Source organism: Talpa occidentalis, unplaced genomic scaffold (genome assembly GCF_014898055.3).
Source record: "Talpa occidentalis isolate TD23 unplaced genomic scaffold, MPIMG_talOcc4v2.1 talOcc4.2, whole genome shotgun sequence".
Lineage (NCBI taxonomy): Eukaryota > Metazoa > Chordata > Mammalia > Eulipotyphla > Talpidae > Talpa > Talpa occidentalis.
Genome location: NW_023602073.1, coordinates 117,480,871 through 117,501,223, shown reverse-complemented (window position 1 = coordinate 117,501,223; position 20,353 = coordinate 117,480,871). Strand labels below are relative to the sequence as shown.

Sequence of the window (20,353 nt, the reverse complement as noted above, 5' to 3'; positions counted from 1 at the left end):
AAATGAAAAAATAATGTAATGCTTTGTAGTAAATTCTTTGTAGTAAAGTAATTCTTTGGAGACTATAGTAAAACCAACTGATCAATTCTCAGTGCTAAAGTGTGAGGCGCCTCCTACTATCCCTATCAACATTGTCCAGCTCCCTGCAGTGAAGGGACCTCCCAAGCAGTCTACTCTACTTGGGGATAACTAATAGTTACAAAAGTTTCTTTATATTTAGCTGTTATCATAACATTCACCCTTGATGCTAGGTCTACTTGCTTGCAGCCACATAAAGTTAAGTCTGAACCAGTAGCACTCAACACTGGCTGCATAGTAGGATCCTCTGAGGAGTCTTTAAAACTCAAATGCATGGGTTGACCCATACACTACTTCAAATCAGCAAGAGTAGGACCATCAGTATTTTTACAACTCTTCAAGATATTCTAAGGTGTAGCAAAGGTGGAGGGTTGTTGCTCAAACTCTCTTTCACACTGTAACTCTTTGTACAAAGATGCCCTCATCTGAATTGGATCTAGCTGAGGCTGTAACTTTCAACAATTCCCTTGGAGAAGACAATACAGGGTCACTAGCAGTATACAGACATGCGTACATATTGTCACGTGATATCATTTTCAAAATTTGCCACTATTTTTGCATTGACCATAAATTGCTCATGATGAGAAAAGTACCTCCAATAAGCATTTGAAAATCAATTTTTGAAATGGCTCTTCTGGTTGTGGTGGGATGTCTGCTAGCTGTGCAGACCTGCCCTTTTCCAGGTTTTCTCAGGCCTCCCGTTTGGGAAGGCCCATGTCAATTTCAGAGGCAAACTCTTGGGAAACAACCCTTGCTTTTCCAAACAATGAGTATTTTGTTTGCAAATTCAAGCATTGCTTGGAAGATTCTTTTACAAATTGTTTAAGGCAAAGGAAAGGTTTCTTTCTTATTTTTTGATTTAAATTGGGTATTTAGCTTATTTCTTTGCAAATATTAAATACTACTGTACAGACAACAATTAGAAACCAATGCAAGCTGCATTTGTTTGATAATTAAGTGGTATGGTATCACTTATAAATACAACTGGAGTAAAAGGAAAGGATAAATGGAGCAATTTGTCTAAGTCCTAATACTGATTGCCATAATATTAACAAGGTTTTGCAAATACTGCCTGTAAGCAAGGTTCCTAATAGGCCAATAGAAATCTCAAATTATTTTAAAGGTTTTAGTTTCAAAATAAAAAGGAAAAAAACCCATTTGAGATTTATTTTTAAAAACATTGTAACAGGGAATATGAGCAAGTATAAATCTATTCTCCAGATTATATTAGCCAAAATGCTAAAAATGCCGATTCACAGACCACACCCCTTCGCCACAGTATAAGCACTGGGGGAGTCTGCACTGTTAACAGATTCCCCTGTGGGGTTGATGTTCTCTGAATTTGAGAACAAATACCTGAGAGTGTATTTGAAGTACTCATTGAGTCTGTCACTCCTACTTCCAGACTTCTGGTTAGACCTGGGGCTCTCCACATGTATAAACATCAGCAAATGAAAAGGCTGGTGAACAGGCAGATTTCAATTCTCTGCCATCCATCTTTTCCCATTGTTTATATATTACTACTTGTGGTAAGTAACTTGTAACTTTGCTGAAGAGGAAACCATGTAGCAACACATCATCACACCATCAGAAGCAAAGCTATGTTATCTGAAAATTAATTTCTTTTATTCACCAATTTGGAGGTGTAGTGGATTTTTTTTTTCTTAAAGCAATGTTTTCTCACTAAACATATGTTTTGTTACTACCTAACAGATTTCCTTAAGGCAATGATTGTTTCAACACAGTAGGTGTTTTCTCTAGTTAAAATTGATTCCTATTGTCAAATCCTAGACTATCTCTTTAGCTGAGATTTTTGCCACCACACCAGGCACAAGCTTCCACACAAAATAGGAATTCCAGTCAATTATTCCTGTCTGCTGCTATAGCCACAGCCTCCACCTCCCATCTTCCAGATCTGCTTGGGTCCTTCCAGCTGCAAGTCTCGCTTGTGACCCTTTCCCCATCCTTGTCTGCCCTTCTCTGTTTCTTTCCTGCCTATGACTTTGACTTTTCTCAGTAACACTTCTGATTATTCATTTCAGCTCTTTTGCCTGTGGTCATCTAAAATACACACTTTTCTCAGCTCAGCACTTCTCTGGTTGCCTCCAAGCCCACTTTGACCTGGTTGAGGCCCCACCAAGGCACCGGTCAGCTGACCATAGCCTTGTGCTGGTGATGTCGCCTATAAATGCCACGGGAGAAGCCCGTGCTAGATGTGGCCAGAGTAGTGTCTATTTTCTTCTGACTCTTCTTTTACTTGTTCTTATTTGGTCTTTTCTATTTGGATATACATCCCTTTTCACCTTGACCAAAGTCCCTGATGATGCTGCTCTTAGAGGACTAGTTAAGCAATAGCAAGTAAGTCTCTTCTCACATGCTAATTTTAATCAATTGTTAATAGCTACAGTGAATGTAGCATTTAAAAGACTGCATCTGACTTCAGTCTGTCATAACCAAGTCATGCCAACCTTGAGTTAGGATGTAGATAGTCTTGCATTTGAAGAGATTACCATCTTTAGACTGGACACTTTCCTCTTTTCTTCAGGGCTGATAGATACTAACCACAAATGCTTGACTTCTATGTCTTTACGTTCTTTTATTCAAACCCCATTCATTTAGTAAAGAAGGTATTTCTAATACATTCACATTTTCCATAAATATGTCTGCAAAGGCAGCACCTTCAGGAACTGTATCTTTTCTCCGATGAGACCAGACTCTGCAGGTGGTGCGTTTGGCAGAACCCATTTTGCGGTGGTAGTTTGGGAATGGTCCAAATCTTCCTAACTCTAGGCTAGAGAAAGAGTAGCTTCTGGGCTGTTTGGTATCAGAAAAACTATCCGCCAGTATTCAAAATCCCTTCCCTCTAGGGCTGCTCCTTATCTTCCACTATGAAACGTCTGTAGTCTCTTATGCTAAAATGTTACCATTGTTGAGAGTTGGACTGCATGCTAAAGCCCTCCCTCTCCACCAGGGGGCTTAGCACAGAGCTGCCTTCATATACATATCTATACGTATTATATACATAAAATATATAAACATATATAAATATAAAAATTTAAATATATGAAATATATATAAAATAAATATAAAAATAAAATAAAATATATATAATATATAAAATATATATTTTTTCCTACCAAGGGTAGTCTTTGTAAAGGAACACAGACTCAGCTTACCTTGTAGTGGAAGAGAAACAATCCGCAAAAGAGGCTGTATAAATCTGCTGTGAGCAGGGAGAGGTTGACTGAAGTGGCGCTGGTTTTCTTTATGACGACCGGCATGAAACTGTACAGCCCGAACATGCAGGCACTAAAGCCAACGTAGAGCAGTCCTGGGGGGACAAGAGAGAGATGAAGGGGAGCTGGGCTCACCATTATCATTCACAGTGGGTAATTTTTCTTTCACTGTATCAACTGATGCTTTTTAATGGGGAATGCATAACTGAAACATAAAATAAAAAGTAAAAACTTGTGTGTGGAAAAATGAACTTTCTGCTCCTATTTTCTTCTGATGTTTTGCTTCTTTTGGGAAGGAATGCATCTTAGTGGCTCTCATTAGAACACAGGTCAAGGCTTCTGATTCTATTTCCAACTGTCCTGTAATTAACTTCTGCTAGTCAAGGAGTATTTTGAAACTTTTCTCATCTCTTAGTTTATTTATAAAATAGGAACAGAACTGCTTCTTGGTATCATGTATTGCTCACAATGACAAATAACTTTAGTCCTTAAAATGGAAGGACTGACAAGTCAAAAGAGATTTGGACTTGAATTGCAGTCCCAACTGCATGACTGTGACAGACATTTCTTTGCTCCAGACACAAAATAATCTTGTCAGTTTGTCCTAGATTTGTGAACCCTGCTCATCCCCACTGCTGACATGGAGACCTACCTGCATTATAATAAAAGTAAACAAACCTTTCAAAAGGAGCCCTTGAATAAATGTCTCTGGTATGGGTTCTGGGCCGGTGACTTCCTCTGAACCCTGCGGATTTTGGAGGTCTTGGAAAGTACTAGAAAGCTAGTCCATTTGACTATGAAGACCAGTGATTTTGCCAAAGAAAAATTTGGTTTTCTCACATGAAAAGTATTTAAAGGCTTAAATCATCCTTCTATAAGTTCTGACCCTAAGTTTAAGGAAAGTCACATCAACTATATATATAAAAAAATTAATTTGGACATTAAGCTAACTCAGTGCAACAGCCCCCTCTAGTGTGGTGGAAGTGTCCTTAGAGAAAAATGGAATAACCACTTTCCTGTACTTAAAAGAGTCTAAGTTGTCCTGTGGGCATTCTGTTGTAGTGTGATCAGATGACTTTTAACTCTCTACCCAGAGTTTTAAATCTCTCAGCATGAATAATTTTCTGTATATGGGTTTCATGTTATTTAAATTCATTTTCCTGTTAACCAAATTTCTAAAAATGTGTTACTAAATAACCCATGATTAGCGCATCAAAATGCATATAAATTAATTCATTATTCCTTTAAGGAATCTGGGAATCACTGACTAGGGACAAGACATATTCTTAAATTAGTCCACTAACAATAATAAAATTTGATCTGAACACAGCCCAGGCACTATAATCATTTTTTGATGCCATCACTAATTTAGGTTATACATGACCAGGCTAGAAAGTTCCAGAATCCTACCCTTCCACACTTGTCTAGCACACTGTGGACTCCCACATATGGGCTCTGATGTTTTAATATTACTCAATTATTCAACCACTTATTCACTGAGTACCTACCACACTGAAGGCATAATAAGGGCTAGCTGTGTGGTGGAATACAGGGCAGACAAGAAGCTTAGGTTTGGGATTAGTGCTATAAAGGAAGAAAGAGGTTCCTTACAGGGAATGGCAGGGGGTTTGTGTAGGAAGGAGAACTAGGTAAGGCTTCTTTGTGCAGGTGGCATTTAACCATGAATGCTGAAGAACTAAAAGGAGATTGTCACAGGAGAAATCAGGGGGAGAACATTTTAGGCAGGAAAATATGCAAATAAAGACTGAGTGTCAGGGTAGGATATGCCTCAGGTGTTTTAGGGGCTGCCAGAGGCAAGAATATCTGAAAAGAATGAAGTGAATGGGGCAGTAATAAGAGATGAGGCTAGAAAATGAGACAGAGGATGGAGTATGCAGGTCAGAAAGAAACTGGTTTTCTTACTCTAGTTGTAATAGGAAGCTATTGAGCTGATTATAGCAGGTGATCTACATTTTTAAAAGATGACATTGGCTAATGAGGAAAGAAGGAGAAAACCATGGGAAGAAAATAGTGTCTAGACCCAGCAAGAGACCCTAGTGGTTTTGCTCAACAAGACTCAACAAGCCATGGTGATAGACTGGGTAGGGAATGAGAGGAAGGAGGACAATAAGGATACCCACAGGACCTTATGGGTTCTGGTTAATTTAGAATCTGGTGAATTTTGTGGCTATTTACTGAGATGGATAGAACTGAGAGAGAACCAGATTTTCATGGGAAATAAAAAAGTTCCATTTTGAATGTCTTAAGTTTTAGATTTTAGATGACGCCTTTGCATCATCCAAGAGGATTTGTCTACTGAGAACTGGATGTATAAGTTGGCAGGCTCAAAGAAGAGGCGTGACTTTACAAGCAAACTGGTGAGCCAACTGGGATGGGGAAAGAGATACACAGCAGAGTTCACTCTACTCAATTAGCCACCTCAGGATGCTTCAAGCTTACACGGCCTAATGTATTTTTCAAAATTACAGAAATTCAATGTAAGAGAATGAGGGTGGAATATATCAGCATTATAGTTAATCTTTGCTTGGTCAACCAATGTTGTTTTGGGTGTGTGAAAACTCTTGTCTTGTGAGCAAAGCAGAGTCAGCCAAATGAACACATGATTAACTTGAGAATGGGAATGCTGCAAGTTGCTGATGTGCAGTTCTTAGACGAACATTAGCTGTTTAATGGACGTTAGCGAAGTGTCCAAAGGCCTGACTTGCTGTCCACATAGGGTATTCAAACAATCCACCAACATGCTCAAACAAATGAACTGATTATTTTTTGACTGACAACTATTCAATACATAATGTTGGTAATAACTACATATGTTGACAGGGCACATGCATAACCATTTCTTATTTGAAATGTTTTCTGTCCCTAAAGATAGAATTTGGGCCGTTTTGTCTTCAAGCACTAAAAAGGTTTAAGCTAAAGAGATTGGAAAGAGTGCTATTAGGTAATACTCCCTGAGCACTTGCTATGTGTTGTACATTTTAAATACATTAATTAATTAATCTCCATAAAAGTTTAACACCATAACTGTGGTTATCCTTTTTACACAAATAAGGGGATAGCATTATAAAATGTTTCAGTGGAGAAATGAAGTCCATACAGAAAAATTTCATATGGGGCACAAGTTACAAAGGCATTTGAATGGGTGATAGGGAACCCCGATGGTGAGGCAAGCCAGAGGTTAGAAATAGCAGTAAATTACTCACATCCTTGGAACTGGAGGACCCAGGGAAGAGGCCACATACAGAGGTCAGAAGGGAGGCAAGTCCAGCAGAGGCGGAATAGAGAGTACTCTCAGGTACTTCTAGAGTCCTCTACCCCAAAGAGGTAAACGGAGAAACACCTGGTTTCTTTCTTCTTCCCACCCTCCAATCTCCTTCTATTGCCTCCCATTGGCCTAACATAGCTGGCAGACTGGGAAATGCAGTTTGTAGGAGTTAGCCTCTGCAATGCAGAGCAGAGTAAGGAAAAGAAACAGAGCTAAATAAATAGGCAAAAGACCAGCACATAGAGGTAAGAGTAGTCTGTTTTCAGATCGCATGGGCTGTCTGACTTTAAATTCTGAGCACATACCACTACAATCTAGATTATATAATAACTACAAAGAGAGATAGGCTTTGAAGGAACATCCAACTTGATTCTAATGAGCATCGTATTCTATGTGTGATATATGTGTGTATGCGTGGTATATAACATATGCACTTATATATGATGTACGATCATACATGTACATGTATGATGTGATATAGCTAAGATATATACATTTTATATGTGCTGCATATTTAAATAAGATGCATACATGTATGTGCATGATTTTTGGTATAGACGATATATACATGTATATCTATGATGTATGACATAAGCTCACATATGATATATACAATGGTATACATACATAGTTTTTGTCCATGTATGCTGCATATATTTTATTTTATCACTTTCTTTCATATCCCATGTTATTCTGGGTTTTTTTTTACTTCCATTTCAATATATTAGATGAAAAATTTTTTTTTCCTATTTTTTATGTGTAGAAGAACTGGGCTGTAGGCCAGAGGTACAGGAGGCAGGGAGGTGAGAGAATTCACCAGAGACAGAGTTGGGAGCAGAACAGAGAGAGTTACTGAAATACACTGCTAAGGGGAGCAGCGAGCAGCAGGCAACACAGGAGAGGTCTGCTGCATCATATGTGTATCAGCTCCCTGGCTGGGGTTGAACTCAGGCCACAGTGGTGATAGCAGAGACTTAACCTCTAGGCCAGCAAGAAGGCCCATTATCCCCCCTGCTTTTAATGCTTAAAAATCATAGCTAGGTAAGATAGTTTCTCAGAAGATATTAGGCCAAGTTTGCAAGGGGCACCAGACTTGGGGGGCTTGCTCAGACAGGGCATGCTGGTCCCACCAGAGGCAGGTGGGAAACTAGTTGTGTTGCCTTAAGTCAGACCTCTCATTCAACATTGGTAAAAACAAAAGGTAGATTCTTAATTGTCTTTAGGGTCCTTTCTGCTCTGTGGTCCCATTAGTTCATCTTCAGGGAAACATCAGATCTTTTTGTTTTGGCCTCCAGGAAAAATCCAAAACCAAATAAGCTTTGCCCACAACAGCAAGACAGAGACACCCCTGGTTTGACGCTCCTGTGCTGGCTGCCGCCAAGCACACTTTTCTTTCTGAGTTAGACTTTCACATCAGCTTAAGTTGTTCGCACATCCTTGAACACATGTGGCAAATGGGCGGGCTAATGGGGATGTTTATGCTATTGATTCAGCTTCTGACTGTGACTAACACGCCTTCTCTGCAGGAGGATAATTCAGCTCTACTAGGTCTGAGTTTTACTTGAGTTTCATGGTTATATAACTAGACCCAGTCTTTCTGTTCAATTGAGTAAAACAAAAAAATAAAAAACAAACAGCAACAATAGAATTGACCAATGTTATGGGAAAGTAGTAGATTCTGTTTGTTTTTTTAAGAAGTAGGGTATAGACCAGAGTCACAGGGGTGAGAAGATTCACCAGGGAGAGCAGGGAGCAGAACAGGCAGATGTACCAAAATACACTGCTGAGGGGAGCAGCAGGCGAGACAGGAGAGGTCTGCTGCACCATGTGGGTTTCTCCCCAGCCGGCCAGGGATCGAACTCGTGCTGCAAAGGCCGCAGACAGCCTCACAGTGCTGCGTTCAACCTGCTGCGCCACCAGGGAGGCCTCTACAATCTGTTTTTAAAAAATGCCTTCCTAGTCTAGAAAATATAAACATTTATTATTCTATGTATTTCTTAGGAAAAAATCATTTTACTTTGATAAAGTAGCACCATACAAGCTGTCAAAGAGACTGCACGAGAGGGATTCTGGATGTGGAGACAGGGGTGGGAGAGAAATGCATTGACTGAGGTAGGAGATGAAGAGATAGTCTTGGATTCTGGTCTTTTTGTAACAGGGTAATCCCCAGGGAATGGGGGGAGTCCTTTTCCCCACCCATGGAAGGGTGGTGCTAGGCAGGGGGAAGCTAGAGAAAAGACAGGGAGAAAGAAAGAAGGAGGATCAAGAAGAAGAGTCAGAGGAGGCACATGGAGCAGAGAGACACATGAAGAAGCTGTGCTTGGTTCTCAGTCTTGGACTGCATCAGGGGATTTGGGGGGCATGGAAGGACACACTTGACAGAGACAGAGATGTGGGTGACAGGGAGGTTGACAATGGCAGCCTTTATCTTGACTTGCATTTTGGTTTCACTCCTTTTGTCCTAGACTTGCCTGGACCCTTCTACCCCTTTGCTGTGGGTCCCCACCAGAAAGTGCCTTAGACTTGTGTCAAGCTTTTGGGCCTCAGTGGTCCTGTTTTGGACCAAGCCTGTTTGGCTGGGCATTTACTCATGAGGGTATGTATAATTTGGGGTGCTTAATTGGAAACTATTTTATCTTTCTCCTCCTTTCTCTTGTTGCACACTATTGTATTAAAGTTATTTTCTATTGAAAGTCTTACGCACTAGAGTATGTTTTGCCTTTTTGCTGCAGATGGCAGATTTCATTAGAGTGGGCAGATTTGGGTTTTCTGGGGTGCCCCTCACCTTGCCCTATAATGTCTTAAGACCCGGAGTTCAGAGCTCAGGACTTCTTGAGGAGTGCGAGGTGCTCTAGGAGTATGCTGACCTGCTCCATGTCTCCTGCCTCTCTCCTGTGTTGCAGTGGCTGGTGTGCCTTCCTGCAGGTCCCCAGAAAGTGGAAAGTCAAGTCTAAAGTCTCTGCAATAGTCTCCACTGCTTCCCTTTTGTCTATGTATTTTGCAATAAGATGGCTGGCTGACTCATTTCTTTTGCCTATTTGCTCATTCAATTGCTCAGTTAATTAACATTCATTCACTAAATTCTTTTTTTTTTTAAAGATTTATTTATTTATTTATTTATTTATTTATTTATTTATTTATACAAGCACTGGGTACAGTCAGAAGCACGGGAGGGTGAGAGAATTCACCAGAGCCAGAGTGGGGAGCAGAGCAGGCAGAAGGACCGAAGTACACTGCTGAGAGGAGCAGAGGGCGGCAGGAGAGGTCTGCGCACCATGCGGGACCCTCCTCCTGTGGCCGGGGAGCAGCCGGGGATCCAACCGGCGCTGCAGAGGCTGTGAGCAGCTTCGCAACCCAGCGCTCAACCGCTGCGCCACTGGGGAGGCCCCATTCACTAAATTCTGCTTGCTTAGAACGGAGCTAAACAATAGAAACAGAATATAAAGTAAGGAGGACAAACATGGTCGTGGTGTGAAAACATCCCAACTGGCCTCCATCAACTCTTCAGAAAAGAAAGGATGAGTACTTGGTTCCCTTTCTAGACCATTTGGTCTCATTTTCAATCAGGGATTAAATGGATGACTCTGTAATGTGTTCCTTTTACACAGCCCTTCATCATCCCAGACTACAGGGGATTGACATTTTAATGGCAATATAAGAGCTGAGAATAAAACTACCTTTTGATGACACATTTAACTAACACTGAATTATGACAGAACTCAGTGGACTTGCATAGGACATTCACATAATTAGAGGACAATTATATTTATTATTGCTATTACTATTAATGTAAAATTAATTTATACTCACAGACCATTGCATGTGAAGTGTTACCAAGTGTGGGTATCATTTTGTGACCTGCTTCTGAGAGTCACAAAGGCAAATGCACCTGCAACTGCAGCTGGATTTTTCACATAGTTACCCTGCTCTCCTGCCTCAGTCCCTCCTCTCTATTTATTTTTCATTTAATTGTAACATTCTAGAGCAAAACTCGAGAGAAATTAAATGACAGAAATCTGTTGCAGACAGGAGGGTTGGTCAGTCCTTGAAGTCACTAGAGCTAACCTCCAGGGTGAGCCGTGCATAATTCTGCAGCTTGTAATGTGCCATCAGAGGAAATGATGTCTGCAGAAAGTCAACCTTGGCTTCCAGGAGGTCGGGGGCTAGGTAGAGACATACAGAGAGCTTGTGTCTGTGTAGTCTTTACTGATGGAAGCAGAATTTGACTGAAGCTGTCAACCCCATCAAAGCTCACAGAAGGGGAAATGGTGCAAGCAGCCAGCTTTAGTTTGGGGAACTACTTGTATTTTCACCCACCTGCACATATATTAATTAACCTCCCCATTTGTATTCATTTTGAACATATTTCCCAAGCATGTTGAAGATCACCACTAGAACCCATGTGTCTCGATGTTGGCAGGGAGGGGAATAGCTTATGGGCCGAAGGTGTGAAATGTCAGTCCTGGGGCTTGCGTGATCATCAGAGCATCACTAGGATCTTCAATCCTCGTCCCGATATTTTTTAGAAAAAAAAGTGATTTTAGAAACATGTGGAATCTGAGATGGGCTGAATGGCTATTAACTAGCTCAGAGCATGTCTGGTGTTTCCCACAAAGTCCATTTAGAGGTCAATTAACCATTTCTTATGTGCAAACTGCTCCCTTCTGAAAAGGTTTTATTGGTTCCGATTGCCCATTACATTGTTTTCTTTTGTGCCTTTTTGTTAAGTTCAGTTTTTACCTTTACTAAAGTGCCACTTTTAATGATCCCATCAGTCTTGTGTTTCTTGGTGAGAGCAAATTACTGTCATTTATGTCCCAACCACAGCCTCGGGACATTTTTTTTCTTTCTGATTGGTCTTTAACCTAATAGCATACTTCAGTGTCTACACTAATGGCATCTTTGCAATGATAATAGGCAGAAGCTCAATTAGGAAACAGTATGAATCATACAGCTCAGTCTCTTATGGAGAGCAAGTACTCCAAAGCTAACAGGACGATTTCATTTTCTTTGTCCCCTGCACTCCAAGTCTTTTCATTATGTCCCAGCCCCACTCCCGCCCACATCTCACTTCCAACATATTTCTCAGGTTTACTAAAAACTTCTTCCATGAGCAAAACCCTTACCTATTTGCCAATCCCAGGGCACCTTCAGCAGCTCCTTGTGCTCCATGATAGCTCTGCGAATTCAAAGAAAGTGAACCTGGTAAGCAAGGTTATAATATGTTCTACTTTTTTTATTTGGAACTTACCAAATAATGAACCAACCAATTTAATTTCAAAAAGAACTGGCCCACACAGAGGCAAGTCTCATTAGGCAGCCTGAGGTTTATCCTCAACAGGTCTGGTCAGGTGTGACCAGCAGTGGGGAGAGCAAGGGAGGCGCATGGGGTGGCTCAGAACTTCCACTGTGCTTCTCGCCCACATAGTCATGAAGTCAGACTTCATTTCTTTTTGCTGAGACACTTTCTAAAGGTAAATGTCAGGAAAATGTTTGTGTTTGTAGGTTTAGCCAGTTTTCTGATCGAACATTCTCGGGAGTAGTGGCTCTCAAACTTCAGTGTATATAACAGACACCTGGACAATTGTTAAAACAGTTTCCTGGGACCCATTCGTTGACATTCTGGTTCAGGAGATTCAGGTGGACCCATCGGGTGTATTTCTGACAAGTTTCCATGCAGTGCCGGTGCTGCTGGTGGGAGAATTACCTTTGAGAACAACTGTTTCAGAAAAGGACCAGGCGGCAAGGTTTGCATCACCTCACCAGCGATACTTTGGTTTGAATGCATCTTTAATATAACTTCTTTGCCAAACACAACCATGGTACTGCCTTTTTATTGGCAACAGTATCTCCCAAAGGGCTCTGTTAGCTCTAATGACTAAAACTCAAGCAAGTGAGTGCTAGATCTCAGAGCATTTTTTTAAACTCAAGAATAATAATCCATTATTATTATGAGCCAACCATCTATGAAATAGTGGTTATGAGTAGTTCAAGTAGGCATTTTTTTCCCTCTCAGAGATGAAATACCAAATTTAGGAGATTTAAAAATACCATCTCCCCTTCAAAATGAACCAAAAATAAATCTTTTTCAGTGTTTTCCAATCTCTGTGCTTTGGCAATTCTTACATGTATCTCAGGATACTGAAATTTGGAGGATTCCTCAAAACAGCCTACTCATAAAAACCTGTTTAAGGTGACGCCAGAACTTTGTTTATTTGATTTTTCTTTTATACAAGAACTGGGGTACAGGCCAGAGGTGCGGGAGGGTGAGAGGATTCACCAGAGACAGAACCGGGAGCAGAATGGCAGACTAACTGAAATACACTGCTGAGGGGAGCAGCGGGAGAGATAGGAGAGGTCTGCTGCGCCATGTGGGTTGCTCCCTGGCCTCCCGGGGATTGAACCAGTGCTCCAGAGGCTGTGGACAGCTTCACAGTGCTGTGCTCAACCTCCTGTGCCACCAGGGAAGCCTGCCAACATTTTTTTAAAAGATTTTTTTTGTATTATTATATTCCACATACAATAGCACGCCCCATATTTTGACTCCAATCCCTCCTGTCCCCGCACCCCCCCTCCCCATAGTCTCTGGTTTATAGTTGTTTGTTGATTTTGATTTTTTCTTTCTTATAGTTATTCTTTTTCCTGGTCCCTTATTTAGGTTTTCTAGATTCCTGCTATGAGTGAGACCATCCGGTATTTTTCTTTTTCTTTCTGGCTTATTTCGCTGAGCATGAGCCCTTCCAGCGCCATCCATGTTGCTGCAAATTGCATGAGTTTATCTTTTTTGATTGTTGAGTAATATTTTTATAAATAATTTCAGACTTGACAATACAACTGCAAACTACCTGCCTTGTGGAAAGTGATTTGGTGAAATCAGAATCACTTCTTTGTAGAAAGAGATTTGGTAAAATTAGACTGGAGATTATTCTATCACTCTTCACCTCTTGTGAAACTAAAATAAATGGCATTTATTGATAGAAAATTATGCTTTGTTTGACACTTATTCTTACAATTCTGAGGTACTAGTTAATGATGATTTATGTGCTCCAATGACAGCTTTATTGCAAAATTGGTGACTTTGACTTTTTGACTCTTAATGTCTATGCTATATCTTCATCTCTTTTGTTTTTAAAGCTTTTTTAAATTTATTTTTATTTATTTATACAAGCACTGGGTACAGTCAGAAGCACAGGAGGGTGAGAGAATTCACCAGAGCCAGAGCGGGGAGAAGAGCAGGCAGAAGGACCGAAATACACTGCTGAGGGGAGCAGCGGGTGGCAGGAGAGGTCTGCACGCCATGTGGGACCCTCCTCTGGTGGCCGGGGAGCAGCCGGGGATTGAACCGGCGCGACAGAGGCTGCGGGCAGCTTCGCAACTCAGCACTCAACCGCTGCGCCACCGGGGAGTACCTATATCTTCATCTCTTTAAGGAAGATGAAAATACTACATTTCTAAGAGATAAATTTGAAATATGGCTCACTCATGCAAATCCATGGACAATGAAATAACTTGTTTATAAAGTGGAAAATTTGACCTACTCAGTTTTCTAGCAATGGATGTCATTGGTAAATAGAATGCACCTATTTGGAAGTTCATCCAATCATGGCATTTATAAGAACTTTTTCTCCTTTTCTAAGCAAAAACACATTGACTGGTTTGGGGGAGTTAGTACTTGTAATGCCTACCTGTAAATTATCTTCAAAGTCCACTTTATGTTTTTCTAACAATTTATACTTAACTTGTTTTGGTTGGAAGAAATTTACAAATAAATACATTGAATTTTAGATTTCATATGGAAAGTTGATAACAGGTTTCCAGCATTAATTTTTTTTTCTTTTTTCTTTTTTTTCAAAGAAGAACTGGGGTGTAGACTAGAGGGCTAGGGGAGTAAGAAGATTCATCAGAGACAGAGTGGGGAGTAGAACAGGTGGGTTTACTGAAATACATTGCTAAGGAGAGAAGTGGCTGAGACAAGAAATATCTGCTGGGCCATATGTGGATTAGCTCCCTGGCCAGGGATTGAACTCAGGCTATTATGGTGATAGTGCTGAGACTCACACCCAGGCCACCACGAAGGGCCTCCAGCCTTAATTTTTATGAAACAAAATGGCCAACTATTTTTCAGTGCAAAACACAAAGAATAAGCTTAACAGGTTCTACAATTTGAATGTCTTGTTATATTTACTCACAATTGAATTCCACTGAAAAATGCACCGAAGAGTCCAATCATTCCCAGGAATTCCACTCGGCTCAGAGTTCGGATAATGTATTCTTCCCAGACGTTCGAGATACCATAGAGTGTGGCTCCTCCTAAGACCAGAAGGTCCCCTACTAGCTTGTTTTCCCCTAGAATCAAAAAACAGAAGGTGCTTCATTAAAATCTTCCTAATGAGAATCTGGCGTCAGCAAATTGAGTTTCCTTTATTTATTCTATTCTGACATTTTTATAGAAGTACTGTAATTTGCCAACTGAGATTTAGTAAAGTTTGTCTAACTGTGCTCCAGATTTGTTCTGCTATAAAAAGATTCTAGATTGCACCATCTCCACAAAGTCCCATGTCATCTGCCACATATGTGTCTATGAATAAATGCAAACGTGCACATATTATATCTGCTGCAGGATGCTTTCCAAAAGTTTAGTGAGCGAGGAGCAGAACGAACAGCATGAGTCTAATTTCCACCCTCTGCTATATAGGGAGAGAAGCTATAATAGAAGCAGTCAAGACTCTATTTTGACCATGGGCAAAATGTGAACTTGCTTAGAAAATGAAAGCACAAGGGATCGTGGGTTGAAATGTTCAACACCCCCTAAAATAAGTAACAAAGGAATGAAAATATATGTAATTGACTATCACATTGATATTTTCCTTTTATCATAAAACAATATATTTGTTTTAAAATCAATTTTGGCTGATTTCAGTTTATGTCCAGTTTTTAATAAAAACTGTATCTGGCTATTAGTTACAATAAATAAACTCATTCCACTCCAGGAAGTTTGGTGACAGAGAAGGAGAACAGAAATCAGCAACTAGCATCTCTTTGCTGGAGGCTCCATGCCCAAATAGTCTCCAGCTCTGTCCTGAACAGGTCAGCACACAGGGGCAGAGGAAGGAAGCTCTGGGGCAGAAGAGGTGAGGCATGAAAAGGGTGCCCTTTCCAGCATGTCCTAAGGGCATTGACTCTAGAGTAGCTATAGAATCCTTGATTCCTGCAACAATATAAAACTGTAGGACTGAATTCTTACTGTTCAGTTGGGAGTATTGAGCATTCTCTAGGAAATGGCTTCACCTAACAGAATCTAGGCTGGACTTGGGAGAGACCTTTCACGCATCTGTGTTCATCCCGAGAGATTATATATTTTCTCTAGGTGGTGACACTTTTTCTAGGATCACTTCCTACTCCTGGAAAGGATTAGAGAGAGAGAAGAGAGCCTGAAAGGCAGCACTTTCTGGAATCACTCTCAAGGAAATGGAGGTGAAGCTCTGACTCTTTGGGTTCTCCTTGGATGGATGTGGAATTAGCCACGGTACTCAGCAGATGCGCCTGAGATGCCAAGAGGCCCCATGAGAAACTGGATCTGGAGGGTGGTTTCTCCCTGGGTATGTCTTCTGGGGAAATTAAGGTTGCTATGACAGTGTATGTCATCTTTGGCATCCTGACTCATCTTTTTTATGTGTCAACTAGAAAATAGTGACAAAGCTTTGCATTTAAAATAGTTCATTTGGGAAATGACCCTCAAAATAAAAAATGTCCAGTTTTAAAATTATAATGAACACAATTTGGTCACTTTTCTTTCAGGAACCATTTTTTTTTGCAATGACATGGGGTCATTATTATGAATATCAGTTATTGTTGTACTAGTGAAGTGTGGAAGTGCTGCTTAATAGAATTCTTGGCTAATAGAATTAATTTTATATGAATAGATTCTGGGAAACTGACTTACAGTGAAATATTCTAATAGAAATTAGGGAAACATCAGTGTGTCTTTCAAAAGTTCTCAAAAGAGGACACACTAATAAAAAGTCTTGCCAATGTTTTTCAAACTCCATATTTTAAAGTTATGGCCTATTGTGTTAAATAGCCTTGGATTGTAAGAATTCTGCTCCCTCCCTGGTATTTCAAGTTTTTACCAATGCAGTGATCACTATTGCTAATCATAAAACAATTCTGTGTAACTGCAAGTTCAGAAGTACTTTCTAAGTTGTCAGTGACAAAAAGATGAAACACTAAAATTTCACTATTAAGTGTATCTATCCATTTTACACAGTTTAAAAGTAGCTTCATATATACAATCTCTATATATAGTATATATCAAAATTTAGTTGATTAAATGCAATTGAATTAACCAGAATATGATTTTACTCAACCATATTACATAATAAAATGCTTGATGTAAAAAGTATAAGAAAGCACTAGGATTAATATTTTTTATCTGAAATTTGTATCTAGTTATCAAGAAAATAAAACATATTAGTCCATGATTTATACATAGTTAATGCAGTAAATATCTGACATGGTGATACCAGTTTCTCTGTAATCTTCACTGGGAAAGTGCACCCACCAAATCTGTCCTTTATTTATGTATGAAACCAGGGCAAGTGATAAGTTCTACACATTTTGGGGTAAATAGACATATTTGAAAGCATGAGAAGTTCATCTGATCAGTACTTTTTCTCTCACTTCTGAATTTTACACCATTGTACCTGGGTATGGCACCAGCTATAACTTGTGTCTTCCCTATCCCCAACCCCTTGTTTTATTACACAGTAAGATTAAAGGGCATGACCTATGGTTCAACTAAGCTTTATATTCTGTGTGGTCCCTAGCATGGGTACTGACACATTATAAGTTCTCAATAAATGTTTAAATTCATTAAGCTCACTAACAAGCTTTAATCCATCTATGATAATGATTTCAAGTGGCAACAGCTTTCGACTCAAACAGACATAGCCTCTTGAGCTGCTAAACATTGGGCGGCCATAGAATCTTTCTGCACAAGTTTCCTTATTTTAAAATGCTATTGTTAGAATAAACTGAATAGTATTATACCTTTCCAACTTTCCCTTTTATAGATGTATTTTCTTAGATGAGCAGAAATGTCATAGCAAAGTATCTCTTTAGCCTATACTAATCAATTTTTCATATTCCAACATTTATAACAGTATCATGAACCACTTTTATTGCATGTCACCTCCTGCCCCCTCCACACATATATATTTCCTTCCATGCATCAGTAAATACAGAGACGGCTATTTGGAGAACTATATTGCTGATAGGGAGTAAGGGAGCAAAAGGAAAATATGTATATTGGGTTCACTGACTTTTACCGACAAACTTGGAAAATATATCTTTTCAAGTGAACTCAAAGGCACTGAAATGTCCCATATTGGATGCCTGTGACAAGTACTGATTGTAACACTAGCATTGCTTGCGTCCCTCCTACTTTGCACACCACTCCATAGGCATCAAGGCAGAGTCTGCTGTGGGCTCCTCCCTCCATCTCTGGCTATAGTGGGTGAACTTACTAATAAAGTTTTCATCAGAAACATTATTCCCAGCCCATTATTCTATGTTCTGACATTTACATTTTGCATCAGGTGTGCCTTAGGCCATCTGAGAAGTTGCCTTCAGCAAGACTTAATTGAAATGAAGAATTCCTAGACAATTGATGAAGAAGCATTCTAGCAAAATAGAATGAAAACAATTATAATAATTATAATGAGGTCAAAGTAACTTTGAACAGCCCAATATGAATATCCTTGAGAATTTTCAAAATCCCAAACTAAGGCGAATGAAGACAGATTAAGCAATATAAAAAGCATTACATCATTCTCTTTTCCTGTGGAAAGCTATTGATATAGTAATGATAATTTATATTAAGTTAAATGCCTGATTAAAATCCTGGTGAGTGAAGTTTTTAGAAAAGTTCTGTCCCTGGCTACACAAGTGAACCAACTCTACCTTAAAGGTATAATGATATAATTTTTTATAATGATGCACACTAATTTGAGGATTATATTGTCTTTAAAATCAGAGTTTTTAAAAGTTTATATAATGATAACTGAAATCACTACCTAAGTTAATATTTCATAGAGGGAAAAGCTGTCCAATCAATGTTTTGTAAAATGAACCCTTGGATACTATTTTTGAACTGTCCTTAGAACATTCCACCATGTTCTTGGGCTCCATTATATTAGTATGGAAGGTCTTTCAGATGATAACATTTAATTTTGTTAACACTGGGACTTTATAAGTCACCAAAATGACAGTGCTGTCAGTCTGATATAGATTCACACAGAGAGATAAAAAACCATTCCAGTATGTCTTAGCTATTTTGCATTGTTTTTTAAAAAACCACTCCCAAAATTCTCTCAAATACACTTTCTTTTTCCTAAGTAATTCTACTTCTTTCCTAACACTTCCTGTGAAAGAAAGAAAGAATTTTTTTTTACAGGAATAGTGAACATATCTAGTGAAATCCAAGTTAGCATAATATTCTGGTCTTAAACATTCTGATTTTAACAAAATAACTGTCATTCTTGGCTATGATGCAAGATGATGGCCAGGGTGAATGGTGTGAGCATTTAGCAAAACTGAATTCTCATAAATAAAGAATATACATCTGCTTAGCCTGTGAAGAATATATGTCTGCTTAGCCTGTGTTAACAAGTTCAAGTAGATAAAATGGCAACTTAAAAAAAAACTGGCCACACTGATCAGACAAAAATACTGTCAGAATGGTCCAAAGAGATTACTCTATCAGGTCACTATGAGTACAGAGCATGAAACCGGCTCTAATGTATCATATCGATTGATGTATTTCATAGAAGAGAACTTGGGAGAAACTGGTGTTTGTGTTTTTAGCCCTGTTGAGTGTGGGGACTGCTCGGTTTGGCTTGGATGCAGCAGATATTTGAGGGCCAAGACCATCTCTCATTTTCTCTCCTCTATCTTCAGCTTCTAGCAACATGGTGAGGGAAGCAAACTTGGCTGAAGGTCAGGACATCTCATTTGGTTTCCCTGTGTCTTGGCATTCTTATGTGTCAATTATAAAGGAGTTATAATTTTAGTTATAAAGTTCTATGGTACAACTTAAAAACATAAAAACATTCATTTCAGGTACTTCCTATGAGGCAGTCTCATAAAGAGAAATCCCCCATTTTTGACACTTTATCATCAAATTCCCTAAAAGAAAAAGAAATAACAAGAACTATGGAATTATCCTGTTCCTGATGTTAACGAAAGGGTATATTTTTTGCACCCCCAACCTTTTACCACACAAGTTTTAGTGTATATATATATATTTTTTAAAAGATTTATTATTTATGCATACAGGAATGGGGGTACAGGCCAGAGGCATGGAGCGGGGAGGTGAGAGGATTCACCAAAGACAGAGCAGGGAACAGAACAGGCAGATTGACCAGAGCACACTGCTGAGGGGAGCAGTGGGGGAGTCAGGAGAGGTCTGCTGTGCCATGTGGGTTGTTCCCTGGCGGGAGATTGAACTCGTGCTACAGAGGCTGCAGGTTGCCTCTTAACTCCTTGCACCACCAGGGAGGCCCAGTTTTAGTATATTTTATTTATTTACTTCAATGTATTATATTGTAGTGAAGTAACATTGCATCAAAACAGTACTATAAATAGTCGTAGGTGTGCATCACTGAAAATCAACATGTTTATATGCCACATTAAGTTCACGGCTAAGTAGTACACTTTAAAGAATTGCAATGCCCTAAAATGGGTCCATCCTGAG

The 20,353-nt window shown here is 39.5% G+C and overlaps 1 protein-coding gene across 2 annotated transcripts in view; it reads right to left on the bottom strand.

Moving 5' to 3' along the window:
- The window catches only part of SLC35F1 (solute carrier family 35 member F1), a 348,022-nt gene that overhangs the window by 17,601 nt on the left and 310,068 nt on the right, over window positions 1-20,353 (bottom strand). For both annotated transcript variants that reach the window (XM_054699129.1, XM_054699130.1), the window contains 3 exons: window positions 14,790-14,946; window positions 11,727-11,779; window positions 3,255-3,409 (listed from right to left, as the gene is read on the bottom strand). In XM_054699129.1, the coding sequence (XP_054555104.1) occupies window positions 3,255-3,409; window positions 11,727-11,779; window positions 14,790-14,946 (365 nt within the window). The remainder of the gene's footprint in view (window positions 1-3,254; window positions 3,410-11,726; window positions 11,780-14,789; window positions 14,947-20,353) is intronic.